The sequence below is a fragment of the Triturus cristatus genome, chromosome 4_1 (genome assembly GCF_964204655.1).
Source record: "Triturus cristatus chromosome 4_1, aTriCri1.1, whole genome shotgun sequence".
Lineage (NCBI taxonomy): Eukaryota > Metazoa > Chordata > Amphibia > Caudata > Salamandridae > Triturus > Triturus cristatus.
Genome location: NC_140585.1, coordinates 159,109,486 through 159,134,201, shown reverse-complemented (window position 1 = coordinate 159,134,201; position 24,716 = coordinate 159,109,486). Strand labels below are relative to the sequence as shown.

General features: G+C 44.5%; 1 protein-coding gene across 1 annotated transcript in view; it reads left to right on the top strand.

Moving 5' to 3' along the window:
- LOC146853767 (olfactory receptor 5AR1-like) overlaps window positions 1–24,451 on the top strand; it is a 152,280-nt gene extending 127,829 nt beyond the window's left edge. The window contains exons 5-7 of the mRNA XM_085650881.1: window positions 21,614–21,745; window positions 22,436–22,537; window positions 24,393–24,451. Coding sequence (XP_085507007.1) covers window positions 21,614–21,745; window positions 22,436–22,537; window positions 24,393–24,451 — 293 coding nt within the window. The remainder of the gene's footprint in view (window positions 1–21,613; window positions 21,746–22,435; window positions 22,538–24,392) is intronic.
- Window positions 24,452–24,716: the final 265 nt, after the last annotated feature.

Here is a 24,716-nt window from a genome sequence, read left to right as displayed (position 1 = left end):
GATCCCTGAAATGTTTTAAACAGGTGTATACAAGGAGGGCACCAAATGTGTCCTTCAAGCAGTCTTAGTGGCGCTGTCAAGTACCCCCACCCTGCTCCAATACACTAAAACCTGTCTGCTAGGTAGTCACTCCTCCCTGTGACAGAATATCTATTGTTCTGCATTCCCCTTCTCGAGCTCCGCTCAGTAGCAGGAGGGCAGAATCTTGTCTCTGGTCAGAAGCAGCCATAGCTTGCTGTCCAGTTCTGGAAGACTGGTACTGTGAGCACTGAGGGCCTCCAGGAGGAGCTTTATAGTGTTTGGACTCATACCTCCAACACCTTTTATGATGTGGGGGTCTGATTCCAACATGTTTGATACCAAATATGACAGGATCCGTTACAGCCAGATAAGAGATGGTCATCGCGTAATGACGAATGGCCACTCTATATGTCATAATGGCTGATGCACTTAGAACCCAGAGGAATGTACTCCGAAGGTTGTAGGGGTGCACTGCTCATGCAAGGGCACCCTCACACTCAGGATCCAGAACCCGGCCTCTAAGATTGAAAGGCCTGCCTTAGGGGTGACATAGGTTTTAAGTGTAGTGACCTCAGATAGAGGAAAACCTATATCTGTCATAATCCACTTTTAGAGTAACTCGGATCACTGTTCCAGGAGTAGAAAAGCTTTGTCAATCGAACCAAATTATCAGACATTATGACAGGGATAGGTGTGGAGTCCACTATTGCATATTTTCTTCGGCAGTTACATACAGATGTTACAGCAAGTGTGAGATATGGTAGAAATGGTAAAACAGCATGTCCGTTTAATATAGGTAGAGGTGCCAGGAAGGGTTGTGTGCTGGCCCCTTTTGTTTATGCAATCCATTAATTATCTGCAAGACTATTCGGTGAAGCAAAAGGTAGACTTCCACATGGGGCCACTCGCCGTTTTCCACCTTTTCTATATGCAGATGACACTGTGTTAATTGCCTGGACTCCAATGGAGCTAAACAACATTTAACCCACTTTATGAAGGGCCTGGATCTGATGATTAACCAATCAAAGGCTCATGTTATAGCTTTTAGTTCTAGAAGCAGCAAAAGCAAGTTCTATAGGGTAAATGATGAGAAGATCCAGCTACTGGCAACATTCCCATATTTAGGGGTTTTATTTGATGATAGATGTACATGAAAGCAATTAAAAACTAAGCTACAGAGTATCCTTGAGTCACTCTAACAATTTGCCTTGAAATTAAATGTGAAAACCTCTGAAAGACTAAGCTAAGGTATATAAGGCAAAAGGTTTACAAATCACTCAATATAGAGCAGGGGCATTGGGAACCAGAGATTTTTTTTTTTTTTTTTTGAAAAACCTTTATTACAATTTCAGAGAAATACAAATATGGGCCTACAACCAACAGGCCGGCCGCTAAAATGCAGTGTAACCCTAGGCACAGCTGAACATTCACGTCGATGAAGCAACAAAAAGGGGTCACTGGAGAGTTAATCATCGCAGTCGGCCGCAGCCGCAGTCCATAAACAAACAAGAGAGGTTTCATATTTTTAAGGAACGAAAAACAACAAACACACAACGCAGAGGAAATTAATAGCAGTAGCATGTGCCCCTCGTATCGAGGGAGTAAACCAACCCGGGTAGACAGAGGGGGAGGGGGGCAAGGCCGAAGAAACCAAACTCGCATGTCGCAGGAGCACTTAGGAATGCGCGGGCTAGGGAGACAGAGCGGCATCTATCTCACGCGTATGAGGCGGGGCACATATACCCCCACGATAGGAGTTCCAGGGACCCCACACCTTAATCCACTTCCCAGGCTTGCCTCTCGCCACATACACCGTTTTCTCTCTAAACATACACCAGTCCATGTGTTCTTTCCACTCGGAGACCGTGGGTGACCTCTGGGAGCCCCACAATTGTGCAATGTCACGCTTCGCTACCATATAGCCCAGAGTCACCCACTGCGTCTGCATCGCATTGTAGTCAGTCGGCTCCCAGACATTCAACAAACATCTGCGCGCCTCCGGCAACAAAGCAACATGCGTGACTTCTTCTAACACCGCATGCACTCTGCACCAAAACCGAGTCACCTCCGGACACTCCCACAGGATATGGAGGAAACTCCCCAGTAGTCCACAGCCTCGCTTACACAAACCATCCACCGAATTTCCCATACGCATCAAACCAGGCCCCGTGACGTACACTCTATGGAGTATTTTAAGCTGGACGAACCGCAATCGGGCCGGGATAGCGACCTCTTTCGGGGAGGCCACCGCTGACACCCAATCCTCGTCGTCCAGTTCTAAACCGTCGGCAATCCATGTCTCCCGCAATGAAGCCAGCAAACCCATCCGATCATTAATAAGCTTCTTGTAAATCAGCGAAATGGTGCTATCCGGCACATAACCGTCCAAGATCCTGTCCTCCAACGGGGAATGCTCCGGAATAGCCGCCACGTCCGAAAACACGGAACACAAGGCATGATAAACCTGAGCATACCGATAGTATTCCCTATCATTTAACTGATATTCAGTTTTCAGCATGTCGAACGTCTTAAATTTCCCTTTCGTCCAGAGATCCCCTACCGTGCTGATACCAATCGTATCCCACTTCTCAAAGCCTTTCGTAGTATACAGATAGCCCAAACGCTGGGATGCGTACAATGGCGTAGCCCGAGTCAAGCGATCCCTCCACCCCATCGCCGCATTTGCTGCATGCCACACCTGTACCGCGACCCGCGTCGGGCCCGTCAACCGCACATTGAGGGACACCGAGTATAGTGCTCGATTATAGTCTCCGCCCGGCAATAGCAATTTGTCCATCTCAAAAGCCGGGTTCAAAGCAGGGCCATACATCCCGTGATTGACGGCAGCCAGCTGGGAGGCCCAGTAGTATCGCTTAATGTCAGGGAGGGCGACCCCCCCATCATACCACGGTAGGGATAGTTTGGCAAGAGCAATCCACGGCCGCCCATCCCAAAACAATCGACGCTGGAGACACTCCACCTCCCGAAAATAGCGGGCCGGTACTACGTCCATGGTGGGAACCAGAGATTTTACCTCAATTCTTAAGATAGAAAAAGGCTTTCTGAGGCAATTGTTGATGGTCTCACAGAGCACATCGACATATATATGTCACTCAGAATTGTCCATAGTATACCCCTCAGATTCTTTTATCAGTTTGGTTTTTATTGGCTTGTTTAAGGCTTGATAATGCCATAAAGATCTTATAGATAACTTACATTAAAATGATCAGTCATAGAATAAATCTGCTTGTTTTTTTGTTCAATCCTGACACTTTCTCTCCAGCTTTGAAATCAGTTTTGAAAGCTCACTTTTTAATGATCTGCAGAAATGAAAGAGACATTACAGAGGGCAGTGCACACACGGTTTTATATCATAGATAAATCAATTCATATTAGGCATGGATCAGAAACTCTTGTGGATTGTAAAAAGTAATCATAGATATCTGTTAACTAGGCAGAGGTTGACCACAATACATTTGTCGGTGGCCTTTCCTGAGCCGGTGACCTATTCTAGCCACTTTGCCCATGTGAAAAGGTCCAGGTGCATTTGATTTAATGTATTTTAGTAAGACAGTGCATGAAATTTTTTATTTCAGATAGATTTGTGTTTCCTTGAATTTCAGCACTAATTGCACTTTAATGTGGGACAACGTTTATGAAAATGAAATGCTTATTCGCTTAATTTTATCTGTTTTAAAATGTGACTGTGGTTGTATTTATTATGACGTTTACAGCCTATATGTAGCCTAAAAACAGTTTCCTTGACTTTGTCTTCTTCCAGTGTGAGATTTCTGTCATGCAGCCATTGAGCTTGATTTGGGTATTGGGTGCCTTGCCCATAAGGGAGCAAATGAGTTGGGTGTCTTCGGCATAGGAGAGGATGGTGATTTGGTCAGAGTGGATGATGCTGGGTAGAGGAATCAGGTATCCATTGAAGAGGGCCGCGCTCAGGGATAATGGCTGCACATTTCTTTATGTATAGGGTTTTATAAAGCGCAACAGCTACCGATACTGACCGACCCAATAACTAGCATGAGTTCCCAAACAGGTGTATCGGAACGATTTCAAGATACCTAGAAAACTGTCTGGGTCGCAGAGTAGGTGTTTTATCAAGAAACAACCTGGGCTATGATCATTGCCTAAAGAGATGTGTTTTTAATTGTCTCCTAAAGCTTAACAAGTTATAGTTGGAACTGAGGTTTACAGGAAGAGAGTTCCATAGCTTGGCCATGAGGAAGGCAAATGTTCTTCCACCCCCTCTAGCTCTCCTTATTTTTGGGACTGACAGGACAGAAAGATTGTTTGACCTCAATGCTCTTCCAGTTTTATAAGGGGTAATGAGATGTTGTAGGGCCTGTGCATGTTTCAGCTTACGTGTGATGCATTAGGTTTTAAATTCTATGTAGATTTTGATGGGTAACCAGTGTAGTTGGCTAAGCACCAATTGTGCCGTGTTTCTCTAGGGGATATTTAAGAGTACCCAAGCTACCACATTTTATATAACCTGTAGTTTCTTTATGACATAGCCTGGACTCACCATGTAAAGAGAGTTGAAGTAATCAAGGCATGAAAGTATCTAATCTTGCACCACCATCCTATGACACTCCAATGGCAGCCATCTCTGTGTTTTTCTCAGTGGACTGAGCAGGCCATAACAAGAGCCCGCTGTTGGCTTGGGGTTCATTGTCAAGTCTTTTTCTAGTATCACTCCTAAGTTCTTTACCTCGTCTTTCGGCATAGGAGTTCCACCTAGCTGAGAATGCCATGGGATGTGCCCCCAAAGAGAAGGGTTATTACCCACCACCAACACCTCTGTTTTGTCTCTGTTCAACTTAAGGCAGCTTACCGCCATCCAATTGGCCACCTGTTCCAAGCACATGTTGAGTCTCCTAGAGGGGGAAGGAGTATCTGGAGACATGGCGATGACAATTTGGGTGTTTTCCGCATATGACACAATGGTGAAACCATGTGCCCCAATAATATCCACCAATGGTTTTACATAGATATTGAAATGCGTAGGACTCAACCCAGAGCCCTATGGCACTTCAAATTCCACTTTAATCTTTTTTTGACACAAAAGTGTCTTCCATGTTTCTTTCATCCTTTCTTTCAAGACTGAGTGGGAGGCGGTGATGAAGGCTTTGCTTATGTATAAAAGAACTAGCTCAGCCGCCCCTCCTTGATGTATAGTCATTCTCATTTCTACCGTTGCCAGTAATAGGGCTGTTTCCGTACTGCACCCAGGGCAAAGGCCTGTTTATGTTTGATGTAGCAGGCTATTATTGTTCAGGAACTTTGAAAGGGTGCAATTCAGTCGTTTCTCTAAGATGTTACTTATTCTGGGAAATAACAAAATAGGATGGAGTTTTCCCATTTGTCTGGGTCTAAAAACGCTGCCATCATCAGACAGCATGGGCTCAGCATCGTATCCTACGCCAAAGGCACGCAGCTCATCCTCTCACACACAAAGAATCCCGAAGACACCAGACTCTGCTTCTAGGAAGGAATTAAAAACATGGCAGCATGGATGCAAGACAGCTGTTTGAAGCTCAACTCAGAGAAGACCGAGGTCCTCATCCTCAGACCCTGCACCTCCGCTTGGGACATGATCTGGTGGCCCTCTGCCCTCGGGAACCCACCCACCCAACAGACCACGCTCGGAACCGTGGCATCATCTTTGACTCCTCCTTCTCCATGAACTGCCAGATCAACGCTGTTGCTTCCACTAGTTTCAAATGCCTCTGCATCCTCCGGAAGATCTTCAAATGGATCCCCCCCATTCTGCAAAAGACCGTCACCCAGGCACACATAACCAGCAGACTGGACTACGCCAACGCCCTTGATGCCAGAATCAGCAGAACTCTTCTACGCAAACTACAAACCATCCAGAATGCTGCAGCCAGACTCGTCCTGGGGACTCCGCGTCACAAGCACATAACCCAACACCTGGGAGGCCTCCACTGGCTCCCCGTCGAGAAGAGGGTCACCTTCAAACTCCTCACCCACGCCTACAAATCCCTCAACAACATCGGACCCAAATACCTCAACGAGAGAGTTTCCTTCCATGTACCGAAGAGGGACATCTGCTCTGCCGACCTCGCCCTGGCTGAGGTCCCCTGCATACGCAGAACCAAAACCGGCAGAAGAGCCTTCTCCTACATCACTGCCAAGACCTGGAACAAGCTCCCTGTGAACATCAGATGCTCCCCGACCCTGCACACGTTCAGGAAGAACCTCAAGACCTGGCTCTTTGACTGCTCTGGAGCTGCTTTCTCCCCCCCAGCGCCTTGAGACCCTCACAGGTGAGTAGCGCTCTTTACAAATCCCTGATTGATTGATTGATTGATTGAATAGTAGCGGCCTGCTAATCATGTGCTTCCCGGAGTCCAGGCCTCATCTTTGGGAAGGACACAAATTCTACTAATTCTTGGCTGGCTATTGTTCTTAATTTATTGATGTCTGTTACCATTGGTGCCTCCCCAAAGGACTTGTAAATCTTGTTCACTTTCTCCAGAGAAGAGGACAAGCTTTTTACAGCACTCCCTCAAGGGCGAGGGGATAGAGCAATTCACGCTTGGTTTTAGAAATGAGTCTACAATTTCATATATTTCTTTTGCGGGATTAGCAGCAGGTTTAATCCTCTCCGCAAAGTCCTTTAATTTGGCCTTGCAGATTGCCTGATGGTATTGTTTATATATTTGGGGAGTACCTGGCTCACTGACTGGGTCCTTTCACTGAGGAAGGAGCATATCCAATGTAGTGTGTGCTCTTGGACTCCAATGTCAAGTAGACATTGGATGAGGATGGGGTGGGAGACTGGGTCATATGCTGCAGAGCAGTCCAGAAGCAAGAGGGCCACCCAGTTTCCTTTGTCCAGTGTCATGAGGATGTAATCCACAGCAGCAAGGAGGACAGTTTCCATGCTGTGATTGGGTCTGAAACCAGATTGAGTCGTTTTGAGAAGTTGGGGGTCGTTGAGGTATTCAGTAAGGTTTGATGAGGTGAGGTAGCAGCGTGTGGAGCAGCTGCTGGGGTTAAGGGCACGGGGTCGCAGTATGGTAGTGGTGAGTGGGTCACGGTTCATGGTGCTGGGCACAGTTTAGGCTTGGAGGTGAGCTTGCTTTTGAAGCACCTATTGCACTCATCTACTGTGCGTCCATGTTGTGGCAGCAGTTAAGTAGGTCTTTGGGGAGGGGAGGAGGGATGCCACTTCCTGTGCAGATAGATGACAGGAAATTCAGGGATGTCACTCCATTTGCAGATTAATCATGGGAAATCCAGGGACATCACTACCTATGCGGATGGATGATGGGAAGTCTAGTGATCTCACTTCCTGGGTAAATGGATGCTGCAAAATAAATATCTACTCACCGTTAGCAAATTACTCCTAGGAGGAGATTTACATGCTGAGCTCTCCATACACAGATTTGACTTTGTGAATTGGACCAATCAGTAACAAGGAGTGCTGCTGACATTCAGCAATAAGCCCGGAGTACAAGAGAAAGTCACACCTACTTATAGGAAAGTCCTTGTGAATTGGGCCTATGATTTCAAGAAAAATCATCTGACTAAATAAAATGCAGCAGCATTAATACACAAGACTACACAAAATTCATCCGAACTGGAAAACCTATGGCGTTATGCATTGTCCCACTCACAGCACCTCTTCTGCTTTGTGATGCTGTTTTGTTGCTATTTCTCTCTTCAATGTGGTGGTAGTGGGGAGGCTTTTACTTTTAAGCTTTTTTGAGACAAAATACGTTTTCAGAAGGAACCCATGGATTTTTGCACCCTCATTTATTTTTCTGGCAGTTTGTCTACCTCATTGCTCATTTCAGCTTCAATTCTCTTCCTTCCCGTCTCCTTATTATCCACTTCATGTACGATTGGGCATTGTCCTGAGAAGTAATTTGCTAAGATGGTCTGAAAGCAGTGAGATGATGTAATTCAGCATGAACACACATTCTTTACAAAATGTATGGGATTTGTAAACATGATTGTTTACATATAAAACAACACATAGTTGCTTAATGTTATATCCTGCCAACTTAGGGCGAACAAAGCAAACACAAGGAGATGATGGACGGAGCGATGAAACCTTTCAGACACTCACTCCCAGTCACAGAAGTGGGTTGAATCCATCATTGTTGTTTAGCTCACTTTGCCAACTCAGTTCAGCCCCAGCTATATGCAAATCAGTCTTGATCCTGTTCCTCATGGGAACAGTCCAGCCCTAACTGCCAAGCCAGGTCTTCCCTGAACCGGAAACAGGCATCCTGGGACCAATTTCGGGTTAACAGCCCTCATCAGCTTGGCTAGCTTGCATCCAGTGGCAAAGTGAGCAAGGAACCCATGTCTGGGCATACCCTGCCAACTTAGGGTGAACAAAGCAAACACAATGAGATGATGGACAGAGCGCTGAAACTTTTCAGACACTCACCCCCAGTCACAGATCTGGGTTGAATCCATCATCATTCTTTAGCTCACTTCGCCAACCCTGTTTTTTTATAGGCTAAATGGTGCACTGTTGCTATTGCATGTCAGCTGTCAAGAGGACGCATTTCTACATTGCTAATCATAAAATGATTTCAAATTAAGTTTTGCGCTCTCCCCCCGGGTGTGTCCCCCGATTCCATCAGAAGTGACCATTGACTCATTTGTAGTCAGCCATGACCATCATTTGCTTGAAGCAGTCAAAATGTGTCAGTACCGTTGTTGAGATCCACCGTCATAAAATACAATAACTTAGCAACAGAACCGGAAACAACAAACCACCTCCTCCCCTGAACCTTTATTCCGGAGATGTCAGTCATGCTATTTGACATGACCAAGGGGTGCCTACAGGATATGAGAGTGTAACATGGCGGTCGAGACCATGAGAGATCAGAAGTGCTTGACTGCAATGCATGACTATAGTTACTGTAGGAAAATCACATTCAGACTGTCCACATCACCATTAGTTTGAATTCAAGCTTATGTCGCCAAGATCCAATCTGTGAGGTGACTAATGGCGTTCAGGTTTTATGATGAAATAAAATTACCTTATGCTGGCCTCTCTGGGGGGCATATCAGCAAGGGCCGGCGATAATTATCGCACAGCGGTCTTAGCGTGAGGCTAATTATCGTCGGCCAACTCTGAATTTTATCGCGGAGATTGCGTGCTAACAGCAACGCTTATCTCCAAAGCGATAAAATTCAGAGCGCAAGCTGCCAATTGTGAGATTATCGCTGGAAAGACAGCGATAATCCCACAAGGTTTGGCGACAGCTTGCTGATAGGGGTAGACATACTTAGCCATGATATCCACCTTACATAGGATATCATGGCTAAGAAAAATACCAGACGTATAAAAGCAGCGTTAACCGCGGTTAGCGCTGCTTTTTTTGTCTCTAACAGGGTAAGCGATATCCTTGATAATAGGAGAAATGTCGCTTAGCGACATTTCTCCTATTATTTTACTCTGGAATGCCCCCTTTGTATCTCATTAGAGATGCAAGGGGAAGCGTAGAGTAAAAGGGTGCTAACATGCAAATTTGAGGGTTAGCGCCCTGTTGCTGATAGGGCGCTAGTTTTATCTCTGCTTTTTTGGCTTTTAACGCCAAAAAAGCAGAGATAAAGCCCTTGTTGATATGCCCCTTAGTCCATACTCATTCTGAATTCTATGTGAGTACAGTTATGGCCACTACATTTTATTAATAATTAGGCTTGTCGTTTCATGCTAAGCGCCCTAACAATCGGGGTGTCCCCATATCCTGATGTATGCTCATATGGTAACGGATAAAGAGGATCACCCAACTGGCCCTTGCATAGTGCTTAAATCAGTTGCATTTCCATTTATGAGACTGAACTTCTCACACAAGACAGCAAGAGGATTCCAGTGCTCTTGTCAAGTATGTCATCAAAATAATGGTTACCTGCCTCTGACCAGTCCTTCCAGCAGAGCCTGTGCACATCGGTTCTCAATCCTTGGTGCATTAGAGTATAAACTACTGTTGGACTTTTTTAGACAGTGTGCCAGGCAATTGCAGTGGGAAGGTGCTTGGATTAGACTCCTACATATAGCCACTACTTCATTTGTGAAAATCTATAAGTGCCAGGGCCCTCGTCAGGAGCACACTGCAGCATGCACCACCCATTGCCTCCACCTGCGCTGCGAATAATAGTACTAACACAACCACCGACATCATACACCTACAACTGTGACAATTTAGACTACTTAATGCCCCCAAAACTGTAAGAATGGCTTGGGCTGCAGATATCAGCCATTTTTAATCCATTTTGAATTAATGCACTAATGTTGGTGTGCTCATCTCTAAATTAGACAAACAGCGCAACCATGTGGCAAGCTGTCATAAGTGCAAGAGTTGACAATTTACAAAGAAGTGGCATAGGGCAGCACCACAAGTAATTTTACAGCGCTTCCCAATCTCAATTCAAAAGGACAGAAACGCACCTTATTTACAAGATACAGTGCATTCCTGTCCTTTCAGCCAGCGCCGGTGCAAAAATTGCAGCTGTACACCGGGATAGGCACCCTTGCACCATGGTGCAAGGGTGTCTGCATTGTTGGCATGATTGTTTTTGTGCAGGAAGAGGCATTTTCCTAAGTCTATGTGTGCTAAAGAATGCAGCACACGTGGAAAGAGGAACAAGCATTGGAAAATGCATTAAGGTTTGCCTATGTGATTAATAACAAGCAGTTTTTTGTTGCAAGTTGTAGCTTGCTAAGTAGTTGTACAATATAGGTTACAGGAAGTCTGTTAAAGTGCTATGACTTGTTTCTGTACAAAAAAGGTATTATATTGTGCTGTTACTAGTGGTATAGTGTGGGTAAGCAACAGTAAAAAATTGAAAAATGAAATGAAAAAGGGAAATAATAGAATTGATTAATGTAATAGCAATATTATGTTTAAAGGAATTTTGACAACTATTGGGACCGGTGCCACTGCATCGGCTACACCATTCAAATCATGCCCCTAGTACCTGTAAGATAACTGCACTTTTGACTGCCTGTTTAGAAGTAAAATATAGCAATATTTAGTGTTTAGAGGAGTTATGACAACTTTTGGTCTCAGTGCCACTCCACCTGCTGCACCACTCTAGTCATGACCCTATTGCATTTAAGGCACTTGTGGCTCCCTGATTAGTAGTAAAATGTAGCAGGTGTAGGTGTTTAGTGAGGTGCATAGAGCTTTTGGTCCTGGTGCCACTACACCTTCTACACCATTGAAAACATGACCCTGTTGTCTACAAGGTAACTGCACTTGTGACTGGCTCTTTGGTTTTAACTTTTAGTAATAATCTGGGTTTAGTGGGGTCCCTAGAGCTTGCGGGCCTGGTGCCAGTTCACCTTATGCACCATTCAAATCAAGTCCCTTTTAACTGCAAGGTAACTGCAATTGTGACTGTCTGTCAAATATAGCGATGTTATGGGTCTCACACCTCAGGTCGGCGGTTCCGACCGCATGATTTCGATGCAACCGAATACTGTTCAGTCGCATACTCCCATTTCTCTATGTGAGCTTGTGTTACGGCTGTACACTGGCCGTAACACAAGCTCCAATAGAGAAATGTGGGTGTGTGGAAAACCAGGAACCCTGTGGCAGGCGCACCATGTGCCTGCTTCACAGTGCAGGGATTTACAGGGGGGCACCCTGGGTACCCCATCAGCCACCAACCGAATACTATTCAGTCGCATACTCCCATTTTTCTATGTGAGCTTGTGTTACGGCTGTACACTGGCCGTAACACAAGCTCCAATAGAGAAATGTGGGTGTGTGGAAAACCAGGCAACCTGTGGCAGGCGCACCATGTGCCTGCTTCACAGTGCAGGGATTTACAGGGGGGCACCCTGGGTACCCCATCAGCCACCAACCGTAAGCCGCGGAGGCATGGGGGCCCTCTAGGGGACCCCAAAGTCACATTCCGCCAGCCTTTCCATATCGAAAAGACCGGCGGAGAAAGGCTGTCAAAACCGACATCGTAATCCTGGTGGTAGAAATGCAGTCGATAGGAGATTACGGTGCAGTTCCGAGCGGCCGGAAGATTCCGAGAAGAGGTTGGAACCACGTCAAAATGGCTGGCTGGTTTTATGCTCCAACCGCCAACATCATAATTCTGTGGTCCGACCGCAAACTGACAGTGTCAGTCGGAAAGCCTCTTCCACAGTCGTAACGCTTCAGACCAGTGGTTGGAGGCTTTCCGACTGACATCGTAATCGCCCCCTATGTGTTTAGGGGAGTTCTGACAACTTTTGGGCTCAGTGCTACTGCACCTGCTGCACCATTCAAATCATCGCCCTCTTGTCTGCAGGGAAATTGCACTTGTGGCTGCCTGTTTGGTAGTAAAATATAGCATATCTCTTGTATATTAAATTTATTTTAAACTTGTCGTGTTTATTTCAACATTTAGAATTTTGTCATAAAGACCAAATAGATTACGTTGAAATAATTAATCTGATAATACCTACAAAGAGCAAAGAAAGGTACTGAGGCATGAACAGGAAATGTCACAAACATTCTAAGTCTAAACCATCTGCTTTACATAACTATGTAACAAAAAGGAAGCATTTCAGCATACTGTTAGAATCTGTCTGCCTTTTCAGTGGGAAGAGATGTTAGCTTGACAGCGAATGGGGCTTAAACAGGGTTAACAGCTTTAGTAGAAACATAAATGTGTGCAACTAGGGGAAGTTAACATTTAAAAAAAGTTGCATACAAAAGCAAATGAACACACTAATTCGGCAATGAGTCCCTTTTATGTTATATTAAATACAAGAGATTTCACAAGCACAGCGGAAGCGCTGTGCAGGTAAAACCTGAAAACGAAGAGAAATGTCAACATTTCTCCTTATTACGGCTACTCTGGGGAGGCGTCCATTTTTGGTGCTGCCCAGATTTAAGCTAGGTTGTAAATCTGGGCAGTGTCAAAATGCCAGAGTGACCCTGTTGGGCGCAAAAAGGCTGGCAGAAACATGTTAGTTTTTGCAGTGGGGATAGAAGGGTCGTTACCTTCCCTGAATACCCCATACCGTTGGTTTTAATCCTGCCAGAGGTTGACAAAAAAATAAAAACTGTGGGTTAACCTCGAGACAGTTTTACATTTATATCTGCATCTCTCTTGGTCCCTTCTTCCAGGAGAAGATTTGTTTTCCTTTCTATTTGAGTTACACTTTTGTGTTTCGTTTTGTTTTTCTTTATTACACTCTACCCTCACCACTATTCTTCATCTTCTTACTAAAAAATTGCGCTCCATCCAGGGTGTTGGTCTGCACCTGGATGTATGATGCGGCCCAATGATGAAGCATGACACTATCAAGTGTGTGAGGGCAGTATTAAGACATCATTTGATTTTCCCACATTTAGCGTCTAGTAAAGTTATATGTGTTATAGTGTTTCTCTGTCGTGTGAGATTAAATTTAGGTAAGAGAGTCAGAGAAAGCTCAATCCCTTGTCTCTTCAATTTTGTGATTTACATGGGAACACCCATGACATGCCTTCCTGCTGCTATGTAAAGCAATGCTGCAACTTGCACTGCAGAGCCTCACTACTTATCTACAAGGCCATGAAAAGCCATGGAGTGTGGCTTTGTGTGGCCTTGTAGATATTGGCCTGCATTGTGCGCCACTGGAGAGTCAAAAAAGAGACACACTTGTGGTGCAAGGGGCTTGTAATTATGCCCCTATATGTCGGTGCCGAGCACTGGAAATTACTGACTCAAATTAAGCACTGCATATAACCCAATTCTATCCCCTCGTGGATAGAAGACGTTTCTCTAACTTGTAGCAAGTTGGTAGTAATTGGGAAAGTATACCAGTTGATGGGCTAGGTAACAAGAACACCACTTGGCAAGTGGAAAGCCCCCATTTACTGTAGTTGCCTGAAGTTTACAGGATTGTAACTTGTCTGGCCGATCCCCATTTAAAGTTCTTAATGACCGAGTCAATCTCCTGCAGTGTGGTTTTAAAGATTTTCAGCAAAAGCCTCACCAAGACCTTAGTTCTGCAGTCATTTTGTATTTCCTGCATCTTGCTCTACAGCCAGAGCTGTAGGCCAGAAGAGCCCAAGAAGTCAATCAGTGCCTTTTGTGATAGGGGTTGAACGTTATCCCAAACCATGCAAGGGAGGCTCCAGCTAGGCAGAAAGCCCAGGTATTGTACATTATGGGACACCCATCTGAGACTGACCTAGTATAGGACATGAGCATTAAAAGTGTTTGACTCCAACTCCAGATAAATTTGTGACTAGAAAAATGTGAGAGCTCACCGACAAATATTTGGGGGTCCCACAGTGTGTCATTGCCTCGCACAACTGGAAATTGATGAATCCTGGCAGCCACAGGCTCCATTGTTGAAACAACAAGCATTGGCAAAACAAAGTGGTTTGCCTCATGCAATCTATTGACTTTGTCAGTGTGTGTCTTTTACATGTACAAACTGCAGTGCAAAATGGCCTAAAGTAAAAAAAACGCTGCCCACGTTATAGCGCTTGTTTGTTTTACTTCTTTAAACCTTGTTGGCTTTACTACATGTAACAATAAAGACAAAGCCAATAGATGATAAACAGGTGAAACCTCCTGGCTTTGGCAATGCTTGTTGATAAAGTGTTTTTATTTTGAAGTACAGCCTGTTTTCTTTAAATAAAAACGGGATGTTTCAGAAATGAAAAGGAAACATTTAAGTTTCATTTTTTTAACGTAGGCAGTGGTCTGTGGGACAATTGCCTGCTCTTAAATAATATTTTCTTTAACATTCTCAAAGGGAAGAGGTGTGAATGGGTTCCCACCAATTTTGAATTGGTGGTAAAATATTACTGTTTTGCCACCAGAATTTGGTCATAAAAGATTAATACATACCACTGTAATTGGGTATTTAGAAGGGACTCCCCAAGCATGTTTCTTCTAAATACCGTACCAGAATAGCTATTTGGTGGCGGAATTTAAAAAAAGATTTTTTTAGGTTACAACGGCCCGATTCTGTTTGCGACCTTAAAAAAGCTTTGTAAATCAGGCCCATGTTTCCTTAACCCCTTCAGCGCGGCGCGGATTTCCGCGCTGTGCTGAAGGTTCGGTGCGCGGGCAGGGCCATGACGGAGCGGTTCCGTCATGCGCACAGCGCAACCGACGCGCATGACGGAACCGCTCCGTCATGCGCATCGAAAGGGTTAAAACAGGTCGACCTGTTACCATCAAAGAATTCAATCTGCATTTTTTGGTCAAAAAACCCACAAAGGATTCTGGTAGAGAGAGAGAGGTAATTCCAGTAATAGGGTCCTTTTACAAGCTATCTTTTTTAGGTCTAGCCTAGGCAGCGCGCATGTGCTGCACTAGGAGGGCCTTTAGCCATCGTTCTTCACTTTACAAGCACTGCACTTGTGCTTGTGGCGGCATCCACCTTGCAGGAGCGAGCAGCGGCGCGCCACAATCACGAGTGCAGTGCTTGAAAAGTGAAGACTGATTGTTAGGTTTCACTTTCACGGCCGCGTCACTTTCACGGCAGCGCTTGCTCTTCACTTTCTTTCTTCACCCTCTCCATCTTCAGCCACCCCTCCACCTTGTCTCTTTTAATACTCATCACTCCACTTTGGCTACCCTACTCCTGTACTCAAATGCTACATATTGATCTGATCGGATTCGTTAATTGCTTCTCTCTCGTGCGGCCGCCCTCTCTGGCATGTTTAGGTCAGCGCTCGCACCACTTCCGGGCTTGTTTTACCTTATTCTGCAGCCTTGCACCCCTCCTAACCCAGCTTTAGCACCTAAAACCCATTCTGAATGGCAAAGTGTCATTCATACTAATCAAAGGGCAAAGGATACGTACAGTGACCTTACAGTATACGTAAAGCTAGGTTCTGTGAGGGGTTTAGTTGATGAAGGAAGAATGGCGCTCAAACATAACACACCAAGGGTCAGATAGTGAACTGGTAAGTACGGTGCTGCGAGATCAGGGGAAAACAAACCCTGGCAAGAAAAAGAACCCCTGCGATTTGGGGTGTAGGAGACACCCACTACAAATGGAAACAGGTTCTGCGCACACGTTTAAAAATAAACACAGTGTGGTGAGACCGAAGGGTAAGGTCGAAAGTACGAAGGAGGTCTACAACAGAAATGTCTTTGTAGATTTAATCGTGCGTATCATCAAATGAAAAGGGAACATGAGAACAACCAGCCGACACGTGTTTCGTCAACGGGAAACAACCCGTGACTCTTCAGGGCTGAAAGGAATAAAGTTGGCAAGTAGCCAGGTCGTAGGCTCGATAGGTGGAGAGGGGTGAGGATATCACCGTAACGACCGCGGTATGCAGTAAGAACACCAAGAAGTCTCTGGCTCAAAAATTACGGCAGAGATAGAAATGGCGGGTAAAATCCGCGCGAGACGATTCCAGCTCGTTGCCCGGACCTCATGATTTCCCGTCATCCACGCATCCCAACGGATTTTACCCGCCACATCAAAGCAGGCACAGACAAGGGCCCACCCTAGGGCCCAAGTTTCAGAGCGCAGATAAACAGAAAACGTACCCGAGGCGTCATAGCCAAATACAACGGAGTTGATTAGAACGTTTACCGGACAACTGATTGCGTGGCAAGCTGTGCTGTTTTCAATGACATTCTTCTTAAGCCTATCATTTTTAAATAAATCCTCTTTTAGGCTGTGAAGCCGGCCCTGGGGTTACAGGAACTACACTTGAGAGCAGCAATGTTAAGGCCTATTTCTAAAAGTACATCTAATTACAATCAAACAGCAGCTGGTCTGTTTTCTCACGAATTGCAAAAAATATCCAGTCTTCTAAACGTGAAATTTTGTTTTCTAGTTCAGCCATATTTCAGAATCTATATTGGTAAGCTTCAATGCTACCCACTGATAAAGGAAAAGACACACAGATGATGGATGGAATGCTGAGTAAATCAAACTTGCACCCTCAGTCAAGAGATCTGGGTTAAAAACATCATTCTTTTGCTCACCATGCCACCCCAGTTTAGACCCAGCCATTTGCAAATCAGTGTTGAACCTGTCCGTCATGGGAAAAGTCCAGCCTGAACTGCCATGCGAGGTTCTCCCTAGGCTGGAAACAAGCATTCTAGGACCGGTTTCAAGGTTTCACCCCCTCATCAGCCAAGCTAGCTTGAATACAGTGGCACTGTAAGCCCGGGACCCAGGTCTGGGCATACCCGGCGCACTTAGGGTGGGAAAGCAAAATATGCACAGATGATGGACGGAATGCAGAGCAAATTAAACATTTACCCCCAGTCAAGAGATCTGGGTTAAATCAATAATTATTTTGCTCACCATGCCACCCCAGTTTAGACCACGCCAAATGCAAACCAGTCTTGCGTAGCACTGATAAAGGGGCACCTACTTCTCGATACGTTATGTGCCTTTTTAAAAAAAAATTGGCAGATTTATATAACTCAAACTTGACCCGAGTGTATTGGAGGCTTTACATGAGGAACAGTTACATTACACAAGGGCACATTCATTTTTGTTAGGCACGGGGAGATTAGGTGATTTGCCCAGAATCACAGGATGGTGAGCCAATGCCGAGACCCGAACGTGCTTTCCCAGCATCAACGCTGGCAGCTCTGGTCGTTATGCCACATCCTCTAGGGAATCTGCTGGTTGCCGAACAGGCTAGTGCCCCAGAAGGGCCAGTACAGATGGGAAGTTAATCAGACCATGAAAGCCTGGTATCTGACTGCAGCTAGACCTAATATCCCTTCAGACACAGTGGCCGCCCTATAGACACCAAACTCTCCTAACAAATGGACAGACATACGAGCAATGAGGTATGTAAGGACCCGTAGAACATTGATTGCAACTGATGACAAACGTGTAGGCTACACACAAACCGAGTTAAACAGGCATTGGTGTAGCCAATAAGTCTCGCCTTGGGACCTTGTAAGTTTTTGGCCATACAGCACATTATTAGGGGGGCTACAACATGTACTGATGCTTCACATGCCACTAGTGAACGGATGCGTGAGAGCCGCTAATCAAGCCAGAATGGTCTTGTACAGGCCACAAGAGAGTGAAGAATCTGCAAGGGTCAGGTATTATACCAAAAAAGGGTGGATGGAACATGTAGTGCCCTTGTAATAGTACGGGATACACTAAAACAATCCCTTATGGAAAACAGAGAAGCTTTGCATGAAATCCATCAGTAGTTCAACAGCTGTTGTAAACAGACAACTGAGTTGTAATTTTTTTTAAATAATTTGTGTGCTGATTACTAAAATGGCAATACAGTCATTTGTAGGGCCTTTTTAGGGGCTTCGAATGTTTCATCCTTGTAGCCAGGACTTTAGGTGGGCGGAGTCTCTGAAAGGGGCGTGGCTGATGAACTTAAGGGTGTGGCTTAAAAGTACTTAAGCTAAAAAACTGTGCTTAGTTAGAATAGTGTGCCGCCCGACTGGTATTTTGCTTCTTCCGTCATTGCATCCAGATATATAATACAACAAGCCTGGAATATTGGCTTAGTCAATAGGATAAACAAGCATTGAAAATGCAATAGGTCTCTCCTTTGATTAAGTTAAAGCCATTTGCTTTGCTAATGGTATTGTATAGCAAAGAAAATGGCTTTAACTTAATAAAAGGCAAGACATATTGCATTTGTAATGCTTGTTGTAACTAGGGATTTATGTGTTTATAGGAAATGCTACTGTTTTTACTAATTGCCTGATGTTCCTCGGAGTCACAGGGGTTTTACAGCTCCCAGAAGACAATCTCTGTTTCAGCGCCAAAATATATATAAATCCTCAGTTTTTACTTCAGCTTAGATTCGTGGACAGGTGAGTCATCATTCATCACAGGTGTGAATTACATGGTCTTTAAGAAATGTTTGCCTCAGCTTATATCAATAGAAGATGTAGTAGGTAAATGCAAACATTTACACCTGGTACCGTTAGAGTCATTCTAGTATCTGAATAACATTTTCCATTTTCTCTCCATGTGCGTTTTTTGGGGGAATGGTGAACAATTCCCTCACAGTCTTTTTTTTCTTTTACTCTATATATAATGAGTTTACATGTAATTCGGTTTTTTTCTAATCCTTGCTTTGCTCCTGTTTTGTCTGGCGTTACTAGTACGTTTTCAATTTAGAACAAGTGTTTACATAACATACTTTCTTACAGGGACTTCCGGTAAGCCTCTTTGTCCATTCACGCTTCTTCCTCCACCCACAGGATACGCCATGGATCAATGGCTCAGGCCACGTCACCCATGGCCTCTCGCACTGCGAGGAATGGCATTTTGCCTGGTCACGTGCACAAGAATGAGGGGAGGCACTTAAATGTAAGGGAATTCGGGCCTCTCTCCTAGGGCTTCCCTCCAGCCTCCAGTCTGCTAGCAGGAGTCTTGAGTGGTGTTATATTGTACTTTACTTGTAAATGAAGAGAGACAACAGGGTAGTCCCCGCCCACTTCTCAGCAGCTCTTCACTCCTGTCGGCACCTGCTTGTGTGTCAATACAGCCCGCCCCCGCCCTGCTGCTGGAAACCTAGTGCAGGGCCGTCTTAACAGCATTATAGGCCCCCGGGCAAATGAGTGCACTGGGCCCTGCCTGCATAACCACTCACAGGTATAAAAATGTTTAACACATAATGTGTGTTAAATTCTGATCTGCAAGGGGCCCCTATAATCGTTGGCCCCCCGCAACTGCCTAGCGTGCCCATGCATTAAGACAGCGCTGATCTATTGCTAAGCTGAACTTGAACACTCAACTGATCGATCGGTGCGTGGATGGGCTACGGGTTTGGTGGTAACGACCCAGTGAGTCCAAGAGTATTGGGCGTTGCTGCCAGAGCTTTGGAAATGGGCACCAAGTTTGAGTCATCCTGTAATTCTGTGCAAGTCAAATACTCTCCCCATGTCTTAAAACCATGAATGTAACTTTGTGTAATGTAACTGGTGCTCATGTAAAGTGCTCTAAACCTTTGGATCGATCCAGGGACGGACGGGGACAAAAATAGGCCCAGGCATCAAAATAAAAGTGGCCCCCATTAACGCACAAGGTAGCTGAAAGAGGGGCCCAGGCCAGCCTTGAACTTGTAGAGGCAAACTGTATAGGTATTTTGCAAGGTAATTGGCATTTCGTGCTTTTGTATTTGCCCAATGAAATCAATAGTAAAAACTGGCCACCTGGCCATAAAACAGGACCGCAACCAGCGAAGAAGCAACCCACACTTTGATCTATCAGACCGGCCCATTGTGGATATATCTAACTATGCTATGTAGAACTACTTAAGGAGTGAATACAGAAACACCCATTCATTGAGCAAAATTACACACACCTGGCAATAAATGATAGTCTACACTTTAGACTCTGCCCTATTCTCCTTTAACTGGCAGAAAGGGTTGATGCCAGAGACCTGGTACAGCTTCCAGGAAGTAGCTTACCCCATTCAAGAGGAAGAAGACCTTCATTGAGAGAGCAACATAACTTGCAGAGAACTTTGTAATAGATCAGTTCAGAAAACCGCATGATTTGCCTCCACAAAGACTAATTGGAGTGTAGAAGGTGGCTGTGTGGCAGGAGCTTGCAGATGGCATGAGTGTATTTTGGAAGAGGAATGCAATTTGGGGAAGCCTAATTAGAAATAGTAGGTTAAGAGGTAACTGAAGGAGATATTTTGTACAATAAACGGGGTCATGTCTCTGTCTGGTAGCAGGCCGATGATCCTAACTTTTCTCAAACCTCTAGATGAAAATATCTTCTTCCCCATTCACCGCCATCTACTCTATTAGCTGCCTGTTCCAGGGCTGGATAGAGGTAAAATACTCATATTTTAACAATGGAATGAATAGAATGGAATGACATTCGCAAAGGGCGTTAAGTCCAAAGGTCTCAAAGCGCTCATACCGGAAGGGAGAAAAGCCAGGTTTTCAGTTGCTTGCAGAAAGCCACAAAGGCTTCCAAGCTCGCAATTTGCACTGGCAAGGTGTTCCACAATGTAACTGCTGCTACTGAGAAATAGCAACTGCCCTAACTGGCTTTATGGAATCTGGGAATGGTCTCCTTCCTAAGCGAAGATGATCTGAGCTGCCTTTCAGGAGTATACCAATGGAATGCTTTTCCTACAGGTATAGGCTCTTGATGGTGGAGAGGCAAATGGACCATGCAGAGTGTTTTATATATCACATGCTTTTTAACTGGCAGCCAGTGGAGGGACCGCAAGTCTTCCGTTAAATGAAAGGTGTCTAGGCACAATGAGTGCCAGGCATGCTGCTGCATTCTGAATGACCCTTATTCTGCTAAGCAAGGACTTATTGATGCTCAGGTATAAAGTATTGCAGTAGTCTAGGCGCAATGTAATTTAGGCTATGCGAAAATGGTTAAAAAAACTCCACCAGACTGCGTGGAGTTACGCGGGTGGGTGGAGTTTCCCGACGTGACCGTTCATGTTGCATTCTATGTCAACAGCCCTCCAAATTAATCTACCCCTCATTTTTATTTATTGTATTAGTGTGTGTTTTTGTGTCAGTGTATTGTATGATTTTATAATTTTTTTGTGTATTTTTCATGGATTTTTGTATTTGTGTTTATTATTCCCTTTACTTATTTCTTGCTTCCTTCCTTCCTTTTACTTTTTCTTTTCTTTAGCCCACCCAGCACCATGGCAGTGCAGGGTGACTCCCCCAAACAGCCAGCAGCAGGAGCTGTTTAACATGCAGGCAGGCCCAGCAGTGTGTACCCCCTGCGGGAGTATCAGCATCATTGGTGCAGGGGGCTCAGGTGTGTGCGGCACAACAGCAGAGTCCAGCGCATCTGTGTGGATATCTTAGACCAGGAACAGTACCTGCTTGACCTTAATTATTTGTTGTTCTTGTGTTCTACAAAGCAAAAAAAAAAATCAGAATAGCATGCTGCTCACACTCAGAGCCTGTAAGTTGCGTTCAAGTTTACATTAAAATATTAAGTGATCCAGTTTCAACGAGGCAGGTGCTCGGCACTGCCTGATCATACTCATCAGTGATCACTTTAGATGATTAATTAAGAAGCCATGCAGACTCTTCTGTCCTTCTTTCACCCTAGTGAATCACTGATATCAGTGAGCTAGCGCTCTGTGTAATTTACTTTATGTAGCTTATATAGTCCAAAGCTATTTCATAGTGATGCGTGTGCATCTATGCATTGAAAAAAAGGGAGACTGAGTTTGTCCATCAAGGGGGTTGAGAAACAAGAATAGAATCAAAGATCATTCATTGAAATCCATTAGCTCCAAATGAATGTTTTGTTAAGGATCTTTAGATTCAGGATTTTAGAATTAGTATGGCCAACTTAACAACAGTTGATAGACTCAAATCTAGTACTAGAGGTGATCTGTTTTAGATAAGTACAATGTGACAGCGTTTGCCTTTCATAATAATCTTTTTAATCTACCACTAATCTATTTTTTTTAATCTTCTTTATTTCTTACATCAGCATCCAAGGGCAAGAAGAGAGGTGTTGCGGACGAGAGTCCGGGAGGAGCTGGTCAGGAAGCTCCGACCATCATCGCCGCAGCTGAGGGCTCTGCTAACCAAAGTAAGTCCTATTATTTTTTATTATAATTTCCATAATGTTGGGTTGTGTGATTGTTGTGGCCTTTGGGTAGAATCTTGGGGTATTGAAATGTTGGTGCAGGATTCCAGGACGGGGGTTGCTGCCTGGAGCCTGCTGTTGTTGGTGAGAAATAGAGTTACTCCAACACCCTTTCCTGCCATCTTCCTTCCATGAGAACGGGATTCAAACCCATGCATGCAAAGCACAATGGATTAGCTTGTTTTCCTCTGCCCACTATGCTGCTTTTAAATTTTGCCTTGTTTTTTTATACTGTGTCCTTATTTTTCCAATCCCCTATCCAATTGTTGTTAAATTCTTCTTATCCCTGCATTATCCTTTTTTTCAATATTTCATTTTTTTTTTGTAGCTGACTTTCTCCTGTCTGTATTAGTCTATAGTTTTCTTCTGCTTTGTTAGTAATCTTTCCCTCTTCCCTATATATCTTTTGGTACTGTGAAACTAAGAGCAGATTTTTGGTATTCTACTGTCTTTTGTGAAGATTGCAGGTGTAAGTACGCTAGTATTATAAATAATATTCACCATGAACGTACTGTTGAGATGGTTTTCTTGTTCTTGCTTATGCTCTAATAGTTAACAAGAGTGTGGCTGTGGCCATTGACCTTGCCCAATGTTGTTCTGGAATTCATTTATACAGTATATCAGCAGCTTCCATCACAGTGCAGCATGGCTGGAAACTAGTATGAGGTCCCTTTGCATTTGCTAACTAACACCATATGTCCTTCAATGACTCATCATAGGCTAGAGCTCTGCCCCTCCATTACAAAATATTTTTGGTTGGATTGACCACATGGCTTTTCTAACATTGCCAACCAACCGAATGCCCAAAGTGATATTTTTGATAGAAGATATTGTTAAGCAAACAGTAGTGGTATTGCGGTTGTATTTGTTAATTTAAAAAAAATAGGGGAGCCGTATCTGGTATCTAAAAAATGTGTAATGTTTTTTCTAGCTGTCCAGACAACCAATGATGGGACCAGTTCTGCTGTGCAGACAGCCGTGGTTTGAGGGGAAGAAACAGAGGCTATATGGTTGGATATATGGATTAGAAATGTTGGTGAAAGACTAGATGATAGAAAGTAGTGCTTAGATTATGGTGGCTATCGATTGGTGAATGTAGATGAATGAAATAAAGAATTAGTGATTGTTTGGATGAAGAAACAAGGGAGATCTTCTGGAGAGGGACATGCTCACCTACTATCCTTACTTGGTTTTATCTAAGCTGTGGCTCAAATTGGGGGTATTTACATTCTTAGTCTACTCCCTGGATTTACAGTATTTGTTAAGTGATGCCGATCATCATTCATCACCTCCCTACCTGCCCCTTGCATTTTGCCACCATGACCGCAGTGCATTGGATTTGAAGTAAAAGAATTGTCCATTACAGCTGCCCCAGCTGCAGTGCATACTGCACAGAGTAGCAAATTGCCAGACGCGCTGGCTGGCATGCCTCCATTAACTTGGATACCATAGCGCAAAATGCCTTACTGTTTAAGAGAGGTAAATTATTTTTATTTTTCCACACAGAGTGACTGTTTACTTTCTTTTACTAGGAAAACCTTTAAAAGAAAAAAAAAATCAATCTATTTTTTTCATCTGTGTTTATTCAGCCTTACTTCCTTTCAGCCAGACAGTCATTGCTTTTTACCTGAGGCATGTGTGGGTAAAAAATGGCCCTGTGACTCTTCTAATCACATCATACTACCTAGGGGACCAGCAATGTACTGCTACTGTGCTACTATTTTTTTAAAACAAGTGTTTCCATAGAGCATTGTTTACAATTTGTTGTTATTCTTTTTTGTTTTTTTCCTTGATATAGCTATTCCACCAGCACCACCCAACAGGCAGGACATAGCGACCCAGATGCGGCAGCAGTAGCTGCAGACTATTCAGGCAGAATACCACTGGCTGGTGGTCCAGGAGGAGGAGGAGGAGGAGGAGGAGGAGGAGGCAGAATTATCTGCCCCGGGCACCAGTTCTCACAGCCATCCAAAGCCTCCCGGCCAATAGATCGCCATTGCCACCAGCAGTCAAGAGCCAAAACCACTACTGCTGCACCCTCCCACTCAACCTGTCAATTCCAGTGCCACCTCCTGCAGTGTAGAGACCAATTTGAGAGCAGGATGGCCAAGATGGAGCAGAG